Source organism: Myotis myotis, unplaced genomic scaffold (assembly GCF_014108235.1).
Source record: "Myotis myotis isolate mMyoMyo1 unplaced genomic scaffold, mMyoMyo1.p scaffold_m19_p_2, whole genome shotgun sequence".
NCBI classification, from domain to species: domain Eukaryota; kingdom Metazoa; phylum Chordata; class Mammalia; order Chiroptera; family Vespertilionidae; genus Myotis; species Myotis myotis.
The window spans coordinates 34,332,457-34,350,702 of record NW_023416324.1 but is presented as its reverse complement, the minus strand read 5'-3'; the positions used below and the strand labels follow the sequence as shown (position 1 = coordinate 34,350,702).

Sequence of the window (18,246 nt, the reverse complement as noted above, 5' to 3'; positions counted from 1 at the left end):
TAATCTCGTAAAATATCGTAATCTTATAAAATATAGAAAAATAAATAAAAAGAAAAACACAATTTCACATTTGAGAGAGAACCATTAACATTTTTGCTATATTTTCTATGACTATACATAAACTAGAGGCCCAGTGCACAAAAATTTGTGCAATTGGGGGCTTGGGGTCCCTCAGCCCGGCCTGTGCCCTCTCGCAGTCTGGCACCCCTCAGGGGTGACCACTTGCTGGCTTAGGCCTGCTCCCTGGGGGATTGGGCCTAAGCTGGCAATCAGACATAACTCTGGCAGCCATGCAGCCCTTGGGGGATGCCCACTTGTGAGCAGGGCGCAGATCTAAGCTGCAGTCGGACATCCTTAGCGCTGCTGAGGAGGCAGGAGAGGCTCCCACCACCACCACTGTACTGGCAACCATCAGCCTGGCTTGTGGCTGAGCAGAGTTCCCCGCTGTGAGAGCACACTGACCACCAGAGGGCAGCTCCTGCATTGAGCGTCTGCCCCCTGGTGGTCAGTGTGTGTCAAAGTGACCAGTCATTCCCAGTCTTTCTGCTGTTAGGGTCAGTTTGCATATTACCCTTTTACTATATAGGATAGAGGCCTGGTGCACGGGTGGGGGCTGGCTAGTTTGCCCTGAAGGGTGATCTGGATCAGGGTGGGGGTCCCGCTTGGGTTCCTGGCCAGCCTGGGTGAGGGGCTGATGGCTGTTTGCAGCTGGTCATACCCCCTTCAGTGTCGGGGTCCCCACTGGGGTGCCTGGCCAGTCTGGGTGAGGGGCTGAGGGCCGTTTTCAGGCTGGCGGGCGACTGAAGCTCCCAACCTCTTCTTTTTTTTTCTTCTGGGATTTATTTACTTTCTATAGCTGTCACTGGAGCTGAGAGCCGGCTCTAGCTCTGAGGCTGTGGCTGGCTGAAAGCAGGTATCTGGGTTTGCTTAGCTTCTATAATTGAAACTCTGTTGCCATCACTAGTGCTCTAAGCTTTGAGCCCGCTGGTGGCTGAAAGTAGGTTTCTGGGTTTGTTTAGCTTCTATAATTGCAACATTGTTGCATCTGGAGCTCAGAGCTGGGCTGCAGCAGGCGGGGAACCTTGGCTTCCTCCGTCACTGGAGCAAGCAAGCCTCATGTTCGCTTCAACTGCATGGCTGCCGGCCGCCATCTTTGTTGACAGTTACTTTGCGTATCCTGCTGATTAGCCAATGGGAAGTGTAGCGGAGGTATGGTTAATTACCATGTTTGTCTATTATTAGATAGGATGGCTTTCTATTTGTGATTCAGTCTTTGTATTCAGCTTTTAAGAATTAGCATTATGTCCTAGACATTTTCTTATATGACCCTGTTAAGGTAAATTTTATTTTTATTAGATTTACAGTAAAAGTAGAGATCAAGTTATATCTAATTATAAATACTACTAGAGGCCCAGTGCACAAAAGTTTGTGCACTGGCGGGGGAATGGGGGGGGGTATCCCTCAGCCAGACCTGTGCCCTCTCACAGTCTGGGACCCCTCAGGAGATAACCACCTGCTGGCTTAGGCCGGCTCCCCGGGTGGCAGATGGCAGGCCCGGATCCCGTGCTGGGTCACAGATGGCAGGCCCTCTGCTGTACTGCCCTGCCCCGCTGCTCGCCGCACACGGTAGGCCTGGCAAGCGGTGGGGTGGGGCAGGCAGATCATGATTGGCCTGGCGGGCAGTGGGGCGGGGCGGGGCACAGGGCAGGCCGATCATGATCTGCCACGCCCCGCCCCGCCGCCCGCCGGGCCGCACACACGGACTGCAGGCCCCGCTGACCGCCAGGCCGCGCACACGGACTGCAGGCCTGGTGGGCGGCGGGGCGGGCAGATCACACTGTGCCGCCCCACCTGCAGTATGCAAATTTAACGGCCATCTTTGTTGGGTTAATTTGCATACTCTTCTGATTGGCTGGTGGGCGTAGCGAAGGTATGGTCAGTTAACATCTTTGTCTTTTATTAGTGTAGATATATCATTACATATGTGAAGTCCAATGTTGTTCTTTGGAGTTTAGGAGAGAATGTGAAATTAGACTAGAATATTTGAGGATGGAAATAGTTAACATATTTTTCCTATTCCTGCCTTTGAATACTTTTTAGAATATATTTTTATTGATTTCAGAGAGGAAGGGAGAGGGAGAGAGAGAGAGAAACATCAATGATGAGAAAGAATCATTGATCAGCTGCCTCCTGCACGCCCCCCACTGGGGATCAAGCCCGCAAGCCCTGCATGTGCCCTGACCAGGAATCGAACCAGTGACTTCCTAGTTCATAGGTCAACATTCAACCACTGAGCCATGCCAGCTGGGTTGAACATTTTTAATTAAAGGAAAAGAAAAAGAATTTCTCCCAGTTTTCTTAAAAACTGCTTTTTAGGCCAGCATATTTTTATGTACAAACTATATGATTTAAATATTTTACTATATATCTATAATACATATAATAATACAATAAGGCATTCATAATGAGTGACATTTAAAAAAAATTTAATTATAAGACTTTTTCAAACTGTTGTATTACTCAAGCTACTGTGTTGAAATGAAGCAGTTATTCTGCCTTCCTGAAGAGTAAGAATAGCCCATAATATAATGTATAAAACAAATATATAAACTTAAAAACACAAGAAAAGTATATGCCACAGTGACATGCTAAAGCAGTAAAGATTATTTCCGTATAATGGAAATTTTAAATGTCAGATCAGTCTTGGTTTAAACACTATAAAAATCGTGAATAGAAATTTAAGTATTTTAATCTAACAAAGGGCATTTTATCCCATCGATTGGTTGCCTCCTGCGCTTGCCCTGGAGCCTGTGCCCTTAACAGGAATCGAACCCAGGACCCTTCAGTCCGCAGGCTGATGCTCTATCCCTGAGCCAAACTGCTAGTCATGCCTAAATTTTTAACCTAACCTACACTGTTAACTGATCCATACTTAAATACAGAGATACTGTTTTATATATGCACCTGGCATTGGCTCTCAAAAAAGACATGCAATAAATACAGTAAACATATAATTATTTTTCAGTTTTTGTTTCTTCTTATTCCATATGTCCAACTTTATTTTTTTTAAATAATTTACCAGATAGGAGTGCTCTTTAATCACTCTGCTATTTCTACAGATGGTTCTCCCTCATCTGTAGAATAAAGTAAAACTGGTTACAAAACACATCAGAACTTTCAAATCTGGGCCCCAAACTACCTTCTTTTCCACTGGATCATCACTTTGACTCCCAGAACTGCCTGAGCCCTTTCCCTTGGCGAATCTGACTCTGCTTCCCTCTAATTAAGGCAGTCACTTCCAGGTTCCCAGATTTGGAAATGAGGGAGGAAAGTTACTTATCCTGACAGCCCTGCAAAGGGTCTCCCAGGAATGACATCAGGGGTGAAGTGGGATTCTATGGGGTTCACACTATTCTGTGGTGGGTGAATCCCTTAGTCCTCATTCATGAAGGTCCTCATCTTGGATCCTGATTTGTGTTGGCCCCTTCCAAGAATAATTTTAAAGAGAGCAGAATGATAGTTATAATTTAGATTTGATTAGTTGGCAAGAGAAAATATAAGATGAAAAGCAATTATAAATAGCATTGTTCAATATTTTATTTAATCACAGAAGCATCTACATTTACAGGCATACCTCCTTTTATTATGCTTATAGGTATTGCTTTTTTTTTTTTTTTTACAATTTGAAGGTTTGTAGCAACCCTGCATTGAGCAATTCTATTGGTGCCATTTTTCCAACAAGCTCAGATGATGGTTAGAATTTTTTAGCAATAAAGTATTTTTGAATTAAAGTGTACACATTGTTAGGAGATAATGCTATTGCACATTTACTAGACTACAGTATAGTAGTAACATAACTTTTATATGCATTGGGAAACCAAAAAAAAAAAAAATGATGTGACTTGCTTTATTGCAATATTTGCTTTATTGCAGTTGTCTGGACCAAACCTGCAATATTTTCAAGGTATGCTTGTATTTGAAAAATAGTGGCACACATGTGTGAGACATTTAGTCTACAGATAGTGTATAGCATAGTGATTAAGAGCTCAAATTCTGGACCTAGTTTGAATCCATCACTTGCTAACTAACTTTGAATAAGTTACTTGATCATCTATACCTCCATTTTCTCATCTGTAAAATGAATAATAATTGTACCTACCTTGTAGATCTGTCATATAGATTATAAATTAGTTAATATATATGAAAAGCCTGGAAGAGTACCTAGCACATTGTAAGCACTATTGAAAGTGTTTGCTGGAGATTAAAAATGGCAATGGAGTAAGTGGAAGCTGCACTGACACGTTCCCAGAACCAAACTGGAAATACAACTAAAATACAGAAAAAACCACCCTGAAAAATAAACTGAAGACTAGCTAGAGCAGCGGTTCTCAACCTGTGGGTCGCGACCCCTTTGGGTGTCAAATGACCCTTTCACAGGGTTCGCCTAAGACCATCGGAAAACACATATATAATTACATGTTGCTTTTGTGATTAATCATTATGCTTTAATTATGTTCAATTTGTAATAATGAAAATACATCCTGCATATCAGATATTTACATTAGCAAAATTACAGTTATGAAGTAGCAACGAAAATAATTTTATGGTTGGGGGTCACCACAACATGAGGAACTGTATTAAAGGGTCGCGGCATTAGGAAGGTTGAGAACCACTGAGCTAGAGAGAAAGAACCCTTATAACCAAGGATGGAAAGTGGAGACCACATAGAGACTGGTAGGAAGTGTGGACGCACAAAAGAGCTGGCCAGGATTCCACAGACAGCAGCTGAAGATCTGGAGGGATATCTCGGCCATGGGGAGTTCACACTGAGAACTTTGGAGTCTAAACCCCAGTCCAGAGAACCAGAACTGAGAGGGACCCCACAGAACATCTGGCTGTGAAAAGCAGCAGGGTTGCTGTCTGCCAGAGATGGCTGGATATGCAGGCACCTTCTTAAAGGGCCAATGCACAAAATTTCATGTGCAGCCACTTACCTTGGGCTCCAGCACAGGGAGGGCAGAGTGGACTGGAGCTGAATGAGGAAAGTCCAGGGTTGGGGGCTCGAGGGTTGAGCTCAGAAAGCAGTCACTCAGTTTTCCTGTGCTGAGTCATTCCCTCTTGCTACAGAGGATATCTTCTCCAGTGGGCCTTTACTATCCAGAAGGTTTTTGACTGAGGAGAAGGCAGTTGCTCCCACCCTGTTGGAAGCCCTCTTGCCCCACCCTGTGGTCTATAGCCTGAGGCAAATTATGTCTCTGAGAATAACAGTCAGACTTTAAGCAGAGGTGGATCTCTGGAGGCTTTGAGTCTTTGCCTGATTTCCTTCTGGGCTTGGGGCTAGGAAAAGCAGAGCCTGGTGTATATTTTGGTCCTTTCCAAAGGCACCCAGCCATAGCAGAGGGAGCCACAAGCTGTGGATTGCTGATAGCTCCAAACAGAGGACTCAGGGCGAGTCAGAAAACAGTATCTGACATTGTCCTGCATTAGAGATTGGGAGTTGTAGCAGATCTACCTAATACATAGACACAAACCCAAATAGGCAACCAAAATGGGGAGACAAAGAAACAACCCCCAAATGAAAGAACAAGAGAATTCTCCAGAAGAAGAGGTACACGACATGGAGATAAGAAATTTTCCCTGGCCGGTTTGGCTCAGTGGATAGAGCGTTGGCCTGCGGGCTGAGGGGTCCCAGGTTCTATTCCAATCAAGGGCGTGCGCCTTGGTTGCGGGCACATCCCCAGTAGGAGATGTGCAGGAGGCAGCTGATCGATGTTTCTCTCTCATTGATGTTTCTAACTGTCTCTCTCCCTTCCTCTCTGTAAAAAAATCGATAAAATATATTTTTAAAAAAATAAATTTATCAGGTATAGAATTTAGAATAATGATGTCAAAGATGCTCAGCATGAGAAACGATATAGTAACTATGAAAAAAGACCAGTCGGAAATAAGAATAGCATAGCACTAATAAATAATAACATTGGAAGGAGTACACAGCAGATTAGGGAAAGCCAAAGTTCAGATCAGTGAATTAGAAAAGAGGGTAGAGCCCTAACTGGTTTGGCTCAGTGGATAGAGCGTCATCCTGCAGACTGAAGGGTCCCAGGTTCAATTCCGGTCAAGGGCATGTACCTTGGTTGCAGGCACATCCCCAGTAGGGAGTGTGCAGGAGGCGGCTGATCGATGTTTCTCTCTCATCGATGAACAGTTTTTAAAAAAGGGAGGAAGAGGGAATAATCAGTGAAAGATCCTGAGATGAGAGCATTTCTGGCATATTTGAGGAGCAGCAGTGAGGTCTGTATGGCTGAAATTGAGCAAGCAAGAAAGAGAGCAGTAAGAAATGAAGTTGAGAGATGGGATCATGTAGGGCTATTGTAAGGACTTTGGTTTTTACGGTGAGGGAGATGGGGCGTTGGTGTAGAGTTTTGAGTAGAGGAATGGCATCATCTGACATAGGTTTCTAACAATTGGCTGCTGTACTGAAAATAAACTGACTGATTGGAGCTAAGATGTTAGAGAAAGAGAAGAGTCGAAGATGATGACATATTTTTTGGCCAGACAAACTGAAAGGGAGTGGGGAGATTGAGGATGAGGAAGATTTGGGGGCAGGAGGGGATGCCAGGAGTTTTTGACATGTTTGTGAAAATCATCAGACATCCAAGGACAGATTTGAGTAAGCAAATTAGATATCTAAATCTGGAATCTAGGGAAGAGGTCCTCAAGTAAAGATTGTATTTAAAGCTACGAGTCCTCCAATCCACCTATACAATATAATTAATAAGATATTTTATTTTTCTTCTCTTAAATAGGCTCTTAGAAATTGTTGGCTTAATCTTCCCCTGTCTCCAAAGAGAATAAATATGTTCCTTTTCTTATATTTCAGGATCTTCAAGATGAAGTCCAAAGGGAGAGTACTAATCTGCAAAATCTCCAGGCCCAGAAACAGCAAGTACAGGAACTCCTGGATGGGCTGGATGAGCAGAAAGCCCAGCTGGAGGAACAACTCCAGGAAGTCAGAAAGAAATGCTCTGAGGAGGCTCAGCTGGTAAAGACTGGCCATTTACTGCTGTATTTACACCTTAGTTGCTTTCCCTGGCTTAAAATGGGAACATTTCTCTGTTTCTTGTTGTTGCTGTCATTAGGTGGCAATCTCTCATCAACATCAGGCACATGAAGGAAATGGAACTTAGTTCACTCAGAAATTACAGGCCTTCTTTAGGGAAAATAGGGCACTTACTGTACTATTTTTCCAAATTTTATTTGGAAGTACGGTACCTGTGCCTTTTAACTATTTATTCCCTAATTGCCTTTTCTATCAAATGTTTACATTTAAAAATACCAAAATAGTAAGCTAAACAAAGAAATGTATTGTATTATGGAACATTTTAATGACATCTCTTTTTTTAATCCCTCTTTCTTCTCATTCACCTCCATATTATAGATCTCATCCCTGAAAGCTGAGTTAACTAGTCAAGAATTGCAGATCTCCACTTATGAAGAAGAGCTGGCCAAAGCTAGGGAGGAGCTGAGTCGCCTACAGCAAGAAACAGCAGAATTGGAGGAGAGTGTGGAGTCAGGGAAGGCCCAGCTGGGACCTCTTCAGCAGCACCTGCAAGATTCACAGCAGGAACTTAGTTCAGTAAGTCTTTATAGCAGCAAGAAATATGAGAAATATGCTCAGATGGGCGCTCGCATATCCTTGTAGTAAATAATACTTTCTCAACTTCTCTTTTCTCTCTCTGCCTAGTGTATTACTCATTTTTCAGTAATTTCATACAAACAGGTTTCTTGTTGCCTGTCATAAATTAAACTATCATTCATTTTGTATGTGTGATAATAATCATTGGAGTCATGGTTAAGATGGTTTAGTTTAAGTACTGGCTCTGCTACTTACTATCTGAATCACTTTAGCATCAGGTTCCTCATCTTTAAAATTGGAGAATTAATAATACCTCTACCTCCCAGGGCTGCTATGAGGATTAAATGAAGCAAAACCTGTGAGACATTTTAGCATAGTGTTTGATACATAGATGCTAAGTGTTGTGTGTTTTTATACCCAGTATCTTGTTGTGATTCTAATTTTGAAATCAGTCTTGCTTATGTGGCAACTTTTAATTTTTAAAATAGAAAATTGGTTTTTATATAGATAAATGTGCAGCGTTGTGGTGGGTTCAGTATATAGATCCTTTGCTTTGTTATTTCTAGGCCTTCCTAAATGGAGAATATTTTATAGAATGATATAAGATGGTTAGATAGGAGCATAGAGATCATGTAGCTATTAACTTAAAAATAAAAGGAAGGGCCTTTCAAAATGAGAGGCAAAAAGCATTTATTTGAGATCAATAAGAATAGCTATTTGGTACACACTAGGCAGAAACCCATATCGTGTTTTTATGAGAAGTGGGAGGGGAACAATTACATCGACTGAAGGAAGGCATTTCTGTTGGTTCAGATAAATATAACATAGTTAATTCTAAACTTTTTTTGTTTGTTTTAATTATTGACACTGTTACAAATCCCCCCCATTTCTCCCACCTTTGCCCATTTCCACCCAGCCCCCAACACCCCCTCCCCTTAAACATTTTTAATTTTCAGTCCAGCAGTCTTAATAACTGTTTTTTTGTTACCTTTGCAAACAGTTTTTTGGGACACAGTGTTTCCTTATGCCCAGTCCAAAGGTTATTTTGCCATGTTTTTTTGTCATTCTTTTTTTGTGGTTAATCCTCACCTGAGGATATTTTTTCCCATTGATCTTAGAGTGGGAGGGAGGCAGGGAGAGAAAGAGAATGAGAGAAAGAAACATTAATATTAGAGAGATACATCAATTGGTTGCCTCCTGCACCTGCTCCCAACTGGGGTCCAGGGATCAAACCTGCAACCCAGGTTTGCGCCCTTGGCTAGGAATCAAACCCGAGACCCTTTGGTGCATGGCTGATGCTCTGACCACAGAACCACACCCTGTTTTAACATTCCAGAAGTTTGAGGCATAAGATGTACAAAGCAGTACCTCTGCCATGACAGATCTGGCTCCATTTAAAGTTGGCTCCATTTATTTTTTTGGACATAGCCCATTCCTTTTATTTTGAATTTGAACAAACTGTAACAATAATGTGTTAGGGTCACCAAAGGAGGTACACAAGAGGCTGAAAGTGGTAAATATTTATAAATTTATTGGGTCATCTGGAAACCAGATGGGCTGAGCTCCAAAATGGCGCCAGCACTCAGGAATAGTGTATCACAGATTTTAAAGGACTCTAGGCAAGCTTTTTTGATGGAGAATTCTCTGGGTAGGTCCACATCCTGGGAAAATCCAGTGGGGAAAGTTACTGCTCTTAGCAAATGAAATGTGGTCTAAGCAAAAGGGAATGTTGGTTATAAAATGATCTAATGGTCAGTTTCCCAGGGGAGGGCATATTGACTCCATTATTTGACCAGACCTAACATAATGTTTTTGAGATTCATCCATGTTGTAACATGTATCAACATTGTATTCCATTGAATGTTTATAGGTATTTTGTTTATTCCTTCCCAGTTAATGGACATTTGGAGTCTTCCTACTTTGGGGCTATCCTATATAATAAAGAACTAATATGCAAATGGTCATCACATCCTCATGCCAGGACCAAGGGACCTGAGGCCAGGCCGGGGGACCTGAGGCTGCACCCCTGCCGGTGGGGCTTGACAGGGGACCTGAGGCTGTGCCCCCCACCCTGCGGGGCTTGACGGGAGTGGGGCTGGCTGGGTCTGGGTCTCGCGCTATTTCAAGGCACACGTGGGTGAGCAGGGACTTGACTCTGGGCCCCAGACTCTGACAGGAGGGAGATTTTCATATACATTTTACTAATTTTCTTTCATTTCTGACACTTCTATTATAGAGAAAGGGCAAATAGCAATATTAAAATATTTCCTTTAATTAATCCCCCCTTTTTTTAAAAAAAATAATATATATTTTATTGATTTTTTACAGAGAGGAGGAGAGAGGGATAGAGTCAGAAACATCAATGAGAAACATCGATCAGCTGCCTCTTGCACGCCCCCTACTGGGGATGTGCCCGCAACCAAGGTACATGCCCTTGACCGGAATTGAACCTGGGACCCTTGAGTCCGAAGGCCGATGCTCTATCCGCTGAGCCAAACCGGTTAGGGCTAATTAATCCCCTTTTAATGTGCACGAATTTCGTCCTATATAATAAAAGCCCAGCAACCAGAATGACTGCTCGACCAGTTGCTATGAGGTGCATTGACCACTTCTCAGTTCCTAACCCCGCCCCCCCACCTGCAGCCTCCAATTGCAGCATGGCGAACGGGGAACTGGGTGGGTGATGGCAGGGTGGGACTGAGGACTGGCGAGCGGGCGGAAGGCAAACCTCTTGGTCCCTTCCCCTGGCCCACAGGCTCCGATGGATCAGCAGATGGGGAACAGGGGAAACGGGGTGGGTGGTGTTGGACTGGTGACTGGTGAACGGGTGGAAGGCAGACCTCTTGATCTCTCCCCACGGCCCGCAGTCTCCGATGGATCAGTGGATGGCGAACGGGTGAACCGGGGTGGGTGGCACGGCGGGGCGGGACTGGTGAGCGGGCAGAAGGCAGACCTCTTGGTCCCTTCCCCTGGCCCGCAGGCTCTGATTGATCGGTGGCAGTGGTGGGGCAGGACTGGGGACTGGTGAATGGGCAGAAGATGGCCCTGATCACAGGCTAGGCCTAGTGACCCTTCCCACGCATGATTTCATGCGCTGGGCCTCTGGTCTATAATAATAAAAGGGTAATATGCTAATTAGACCAGATGTCATTCTGGATGTCATTCCGGACGAGGCCGGGGCTGGCAGGAAGCCTGGGTCCCGGGTGCCAGCAGGTGGCCTGAGGGAAGCCAGTCTGGGTCCCGGGTGCCAGTGGGTGGCCAGAGGGAAGCCAGCCTGGGTCCTGGGTCCCGGGTGCTGGTGGGTGGCCGGAGGGAAGGCAGCCCAGGTCCAGGGTGCCGGCTGGCGGCCAGAGGAAGCAAGCCCGGGTCCTGGGTGCCTGCTGGCGGCCAGAGGAAGCAAGCCCGGGTCCTGGGTGCCTGCCGGCGGCTGGAAGGAAGCAAGCTCGGGTCTCAGGTGCCAGAGGGAAGCCGGTGCTGGCAGCCGGGGGAAGGAAGGCCTACTCTTGCACGAATTTCATGCATCGGGCCTCTAGTAATGAATAATGCTGCTATGAACATTTGCATAAAATTATTTATGTGGACATATATATGTTTTCATTTCTCTTGGGTATGGAATCGTTAGTTATCTTGTAAAGTTTTGCTCAACTTTTTTTAACTTTAAATTGCCAAACTGTTTTCCAAAGTGCCTGTACCATTTTACATTCCCCTCAGCAATGTCTGAGGGTTCCAGTTTCTCCAAATTCTTACCAACACCTTCATTGTCCACTTTTTTAATATAGCTATTCTAGAAGGTATTTCCTTAATGATTAGCAATGCTGAGTATCTTTTCATGTGCCTATTAGCCATTCATATATCTCCTTGGATGAGATGTCTATTTAATTCTTTTGCCCATTTTTAAAATTGGGTTGTCTTCTTGTTATTAAATTATAAGTTTTTAAAATATATATTCTGGACACAATTCCTTTATCAGATGTTTGATTTACAAATAATTTCTCTCAACATCTGGCTTGTCTTTTTTGTTTTCTGTTCTTTGACTTTTTGAAAGGGGACTTCTTGCCCAGCTGGCATGGCTCAGTGGTTGAGCATTGATCTATGAACCAGGAGGTCACTGTTTGATTCCTAGCCAGGGCACATGCCCAGGTTGAGCTCAATCCCCAGTTTGGGGTGTGTGGGAGGCAGCCGATTGATGAGTCTCTCTCATCATTGATGTCTCTATCTCCCTCTCCTCCCTTCCTCTCTGAAATCAATAAAAATATGTTTTTTAAAAAAAGAAGAAAAGGGACTTCTTTCAAAGGAAGGAGTATAAATAAGAAAAGTAGACAGGACTCGGTATTATTAATTATCATTAGAAAATAAAACAATGTTTGTGAGCAAGGAAAATAGCCTCAGTAAACTGTATTACCACGTGTGCCAGAATATGTTTGGTATCTTTAGAAGGAATTATTGCCTTGCATCTGACCTCCAAATCTTAAGAATAAATATGTTGGGCTCATACACTAAAATAATACCCATCATACAGATGCAGTAGTAAATAGATATACCAGCCTATTAATTCTATTTAGGGCAGTTTGTTCTCCATGGTTATGTCTGAGACAGTAGAATCTTGAAGAGAACACAGGCTTAGTGACAGGTGTATGAGAGAGCCAGACACAACTCAAGCTCATACAACTCAAGCTGTATTCTAAGACAGGCTATTTTTGTAATTAAATATATTTTATTAAGACAATCATGAATAACATTTTAAGTAAAAAATATCATTGAAATTTCAAAAAAATAAATAATAAACACGCCTCTATTTTTTACATTTTACTCAATGACTTGTGTGTCTTTCCCACAGCGGGCAGTATATTCCCATGAGTCTGTAAAAATGAAAATCTGGTTGTAAATTAGCCTGAGACTTAATTTCTCTCTAAAGCTTACACTAGCTTTTCTGGAAAAAGGACTAGTTGACGAAAATTTTTCTAACTTGCTGAATTTTCATCTTTAATTCTTACCTAGTACTTGAAGCAAGAAAAAAGCAAAGGACCTCTGATCTTAAATCTCTTGTGGTTATACGATGTATGCTGCTTTTATACAAGTACTTTAAAGGTGTTTTAATAGTTTATTGCACTTTCCTTGCACAATTTACAAAGAGCTGGTGTTGTATGGCGTATTTTTTTTATATCACCTTAAGTTTACTCAGAGACTAAGGAAGAACACAGGCTTAGTGACAGGTGTATGAGAGAGCCGGACACAAGAATGTCTAGTTCTCTTCAAGATTCTACTGTCTCAGACATAACCATGGGGAACAAACTGCCCTAAATAGAATTAATAGGCTGGTATATCCACTTTCCACTGCATCTGTATGATGGGTATTATTTTAGTGTTAAGGTTTTAAATTTTTGATGGCAAGGTTGTAGTAGGTATTGAAATTAAGTGGTCATGATAAAAAAAAAATGTTTAATGAAAGAGTAGAAAACATCAGGATGCATTACATGTAGTAAGGATAAGTATTCATGAAACTTGTTTCACCACTGTATAAGCATATATGTGTATGTGAAATCATATATAAACTATGTATGATTATGTATGTGTCTATATTATCGCATTGTGTACCACTCAGGAGTTTTCTTGTGTTTCTCGCGCCATCTGTTAAGGACCGCTCACGAGTTTTCTCGTGTTTCGCGCCCCATCTGTTAAGGACCTTAGATGTCAACAGACTGTCTTGTCCACTGTGAGGCGTGGTTACAGTGTTTTGGCCAGGTTCAAGCCTCGGACTAATGAAAGGACAGGGTCCGCTTACTGCCACGATCAAGTCCCAGCTGGAGGGCAGGGCCCTCCCAGCACAATCATAGCCAACGGCTGTGGTTGTAAGCTTGAACCTATGGTCCGAACACGTAGCCCCATGTGCCTTGTGATAGAGTTTAGGTGCATGTGGTTGAGTAGGTTTGAGACTCACAAGAATGCTGTAAACAACGTGATCATGTCCCTACTTTGCCTCGTGGCATCTGCTATAAAATAAAGACACGGCTTGTGGGCGCTGGCGTTGTCTCCTCTTCAGGGAGCAGCGTCCCACCGAGACCCAGCTATTATTCTCTTGTCTGTCTTTCCTTAATCCTTTCACACACCCCCCCCCCCCAGCCCCCCTCAGAGACACCCTTGGCCGTGCTGGCGCAGCACAGTCCACATCTAATGAAGCGATCTCATTGGTGGAAACCGTGCAGGTCAATCTACGAAAAACTATATAATTGCATGAACCCATAAAGCATTGCAGTTACATTGTATTTTGGTCATTCGAATAGTCTTCGTCTTCAAGTTCCTGGCGCTTTTAGAAATGCCCTCTCTCAGAAAAAGGAAGGAAACCAACGAAACTGATACACTTCCGGAAGTATTTAACGATAATTTGTCAGATATTCCTAGTGAGATCGAAGATGCAGATGACTTTTGACGATTCCGGAGACAATTCTACTGATTCTACTGACAGTGAAATTATTAGACCTGTAAGGAAGCGCAAGGTGGGGGTACTTTCAAGTGATTCCGACACTGAGGAAGCTACTGATAATTGTTGGTCTGAAATTGACACACCGCATCGCTTACAAATGTTTGAAGGTCATGCTGGGGTCACTACATTTCCGTCTCAGTGTGACTCTGTACCCTCTGTGACCAATCTCTTTTTTGGTGATGAATTGTTTGAGATGTTGTGCAAAGAGCTGTCCAACTATCATGATCAAACCGCAGTGAAACGCAAAACACCATCTAGAACACTAAAGTGGTCTCCAGTTACACAGAAGGACATCAAGAAATTCCTTGGCCTAATTATTCTGATGGGTCAAACAAGAAAAGATTGCTTGAAAGACTATTGGTCAACAGATCCTTTGATATGTACCCCTATATTTCCACAGACAATGAGTCGCCATAGATTTGAGCAAATATGGACATTCTGGCATTTCAATGGTAACGCCAAAATGGACAGTCGCTCGGGGAGACTTTTCAAGATCCAACCTGTGCTGGATTATTTCCTGCATAAATTTCGAACAATATACAAACCAAAGCAACAGTTCTCTTTGGACGAGGGAATGATTCCATGGAGAGGACGTTTCAAATTTCGCACATACAACTCAGCGAAAATAACAAAATACGATTTACTTGTTCGGATGGTGTGCGAGAGTGACACCGGTTATATCTGCAATATGGAGATATACACTGCTGAAGGAAGGAAATTGCAAGAAACTGTTCTTTCAGTCCTTGGACCCTATCTTGGCATATGGCACCATATTTACCAGGATAATTATTACAATGCTACAGCTACTGCTGAATTGCTGCTACAGAACAAAACTAGAGTCTGTGGGACTATTAGGGAGAATAGAGGTTTACCGCCAAATTTGGAAATGAAAACATCAAGAATGACAAAGGTGACATAATATTTTCTAGAAAAGGCGATACTCTTCTCCTAGCATGGAAAGACAAGCGGGTTGTCCGAATGATATCAACGATCCATGACACACTGTCTCGACAACAGGAAAAAAAAAATAGAAAAAAGGGAGAGAATGTTGTAAAACCTACCTGCACCAAGGAATACAATGCCCACATGAAAGGCATTGACCGTGCAGATCAATTCTTTTTGTGTTATTCCATTCTAAGGAAAATGATGAAATGGACAAAAAAAAGTAGTGCTGTACCTTATATATAAACTGTGGACTTTTCAATTCATTTAGAGTGTACAACATCCTCAATCCACAAGCAAAAATGAAGTATAAACAGTTTCTGCTATCGGTGGCGAGAGACTGGATAACGGATGACAATAATGAAGGCTCTCCGGAACCAGAGACAAATCTGTCCAGCCCTTCCCCTGGAGGTGCAAGGAGAGCACCTCGTAAAGATCCACCCAAAAGGTTGTCAGGTGATATGAAGCAGCATGAACCTAAGTGTATTCTAGCGAGTGGAAAGAAAAAATTTCCTATGAGAGCCTGCAGAGTTTGTGCCGCCCATGGAAAAAGGAGCGAATCTATATACTTTTGTAAGTTTTGTTTGGTCCCTCTTCATAGAGGAAAATGTTTTACGCAGTACCATACGTTAAAAAAGTACTAGGAATTTTAACTGTTTGTTTTTGTAAATAAAAATGTTATAATTACTGAAAAACAACACCTAAAGTGCATTATGATGATTTAAATAACGTGCAGTTTGCCCAAAAATGTGCGGTCCCTGCTGTATGTCTTAGAGATTTCTAGCGGTACGCAATGTGTTATATACTAGAGGTCTGGTGCATGAAATTCGTCACTTGGGGGGAGGGGTCCCTCAGCCTGGCCTGTACCCTCTCACAGTCCAGGAGCCCTTAGGTGATGTCCGACTGCTGCAGAGGCGAGGGAGGCTCCCGTCACTGCCACTGTGCTCCCCAGCCGTGAGCCCAGCTCAGAGCTTCTGGCTGAGCGGTGCTCCCCCTGTGGGAGCACACTGACCACCAGGGGGCAACTCCTGCATTGAGCATCTGCCCCCTGGTGGTCAGTGCACATCATAGCGACTGGTCGTTCTGCCGTTTGGTCAATTTGCATATTAGCCTTTTATTATATAGGACAGGGTTGGGCAAACTTTTTGACTCGAGGGCAACAATGGCTTCTTAAACTGGACCGGAGGGCCGGAACAAAAGCATGGATGGAGTGTTTGTGTGAACTAATATAAATTCAAAGTAAACATCATTACATAAAAGGGTACGGTCTTTTTTTTTTTTTTTTTTTTTTTTTTTTTTTAGTTTTATTCATTTCAAACTGGCCGGATCCGGCCCGCGGGCCGTAGTTTGCCCACGGCTGGATTGTGTTTATATTTATGTATACACTAGAGCAGGGGTCCTCAAACTACGGCCCGCGGGCCACATGCAGCCTGCCAAAAACGGCCCGCTGGGTGTTTTTGCCGCCGCTGCCTGTCCTGCTTAGCAGCCGACTTGTCCCAGGCCCGCAGTGCGCATGTGTGGAATGTCTGAGGGACAGTGAACTGGCCCTCTGTTTAAAAAGTTTGAGGACCTCTGCACTAGAGCCCCGATGCATGAAATTCATGCAACAGTAGACCTTCCTTCCCCTGGCTGCCAGCACCATCTTCCCTCTGGCACCTGGGACCCAGGCTTCCCTCTGGCTGCTGGCAGGCACCCGGGACCCGGGCTTCCCTTGCAGCCCTGGCTTCATCCGGAAAGTCGTCCGGAAAGATGTCCAGTCTAATTAGCATATTAAGCTTTTATTATTATAGATATATACACAGAGACATTCAAATAAATACATATATATTTACTGAGTTAGGATGTAAAATATCTTTCTATGGATTAAAGTTTTAAAAAAAACATATATAAGCCACTGCTCTTTAGCACTAGCAACATACAAGGCACATACATGCTGTGTGTTACAAATGTGTAGTATACAAATTGGTAGATACATATGCTTTCTAATGCCCACTGTTTAAATTTATACGCACAATACTTGTGTTCATTAAGTGAACATATATTAAGCACTTACATATGCATCATTGGAGTTACAAAGTTGATACCAAAAGCTGTGGTCTCAAAACAACAACAACAAAAAGTGTGGTCTCTATCCTCAAAGAGCTCAAGGTCTTTAACATTTAAAAGATGGGTGAATTAGTGGAATAGGAACAGGAAAAATTTGCTATAGTAGTGGGAAATGCAGTGTGCTAGGAACTTTTACACACATTTTTACACATCATTTACATAGTCCTTTACATTTCACAGAGTTCTTTGCTTCATGTAAACAGGTGGTTATTACTCCCTTTTGGATTAAGGAATAGACTTGGAGAGGTTACTCTGACTAAGATCACCTAACTGGAAAGTGACAGAGCTGAATTTACATCTGTCTCCCAATCCAAAATCATGATCTTTATCAGGGTTATGACCCCAAAAGATCTGTGGTAAATTACAGATTTCAAATTGAGCAACTTAAAAACTTTATAGGGAAAATAAGGCTACATGAACAGAGCCTGGATTTCTGAAATGTCAATGGGTCATTTTTATATTTGCTAAAAGCAAAAAGCATAAATACAGGGAATTTTAATGTCATTTACAATATATATACTTTATGAAAATTTAGAATATTCCTTTTCACTCAAACATTTTTTATTCTGCCTTCTCAATCTCTTTAAGATATTTGTAAATTCTTTACAGATGTTAATATAAATAAGCATTTTTTTCTTGCCACTGAGCCCCAACATTTGTGTGTGTGTGTGTATTAAAATTTATTGACTTCTACCCTCTGTGTCCCACTATTGTCCCAAGAGTATAAAGTCACTTGGATATTGGGATAAAAAACTTCGAGTGCCTTTTATTTAGCATATTTAGCATAGCTTAGATTTGCAGGGTCGGGGAACGTCCCACCTGAGGGCCATATAAGGCCTGTGAAATCATTTGGTCTGGCCCTGCCAAGGCATGAGGAGTGAGTTAATTAAAATTTTTACCAAATATAGCAGGGTAATTTTTAAGTTTGTATGGCCCATGAATGATGTTATAAATATCAAAATGGCCCTTGGCAGAAAAACAGTGCCCCACCTCTGATTTAGAAACTACTTCATGAGCTCTGGCTCATTAAGAAATCCCAGAGCTCATACTATCTTTGTCTTTACTCCTTTCCTTCCCAATA

At 42.7% G+C, this 18,246-nt stretch overlaps 1 protein-coding gene across 4 annotated transcripts in view; it reads left to right on the top strand.

Annotated features, from left to right (window-relative positions):
* The window catches only part of EPS15 (epidermal growth factor receptor pathway substrate 15), a 116,151-nt gene that overhangs the window by 67,150 nt on the left and 30,755 nt on the right, over nt 1-18,246 (top strand). For all 4 annotated transcript variants that reach the window (XM_036350613.1, XM_036350612.1, XM_036350615.1 and 1 more), the window contains 2 exons: nt 6,881-7,042; nt 7,439-7,636. In XM_036350613.1, the coding sequence (XP_036206506.1) occupies nt 6,881-7,042; nt 7,439-7,636 (360 nt within the window). The remainder of the gene's footprint in view (nt 1-6,880; nt 7,043-7,438; nt 7,637-18,246) is intronic.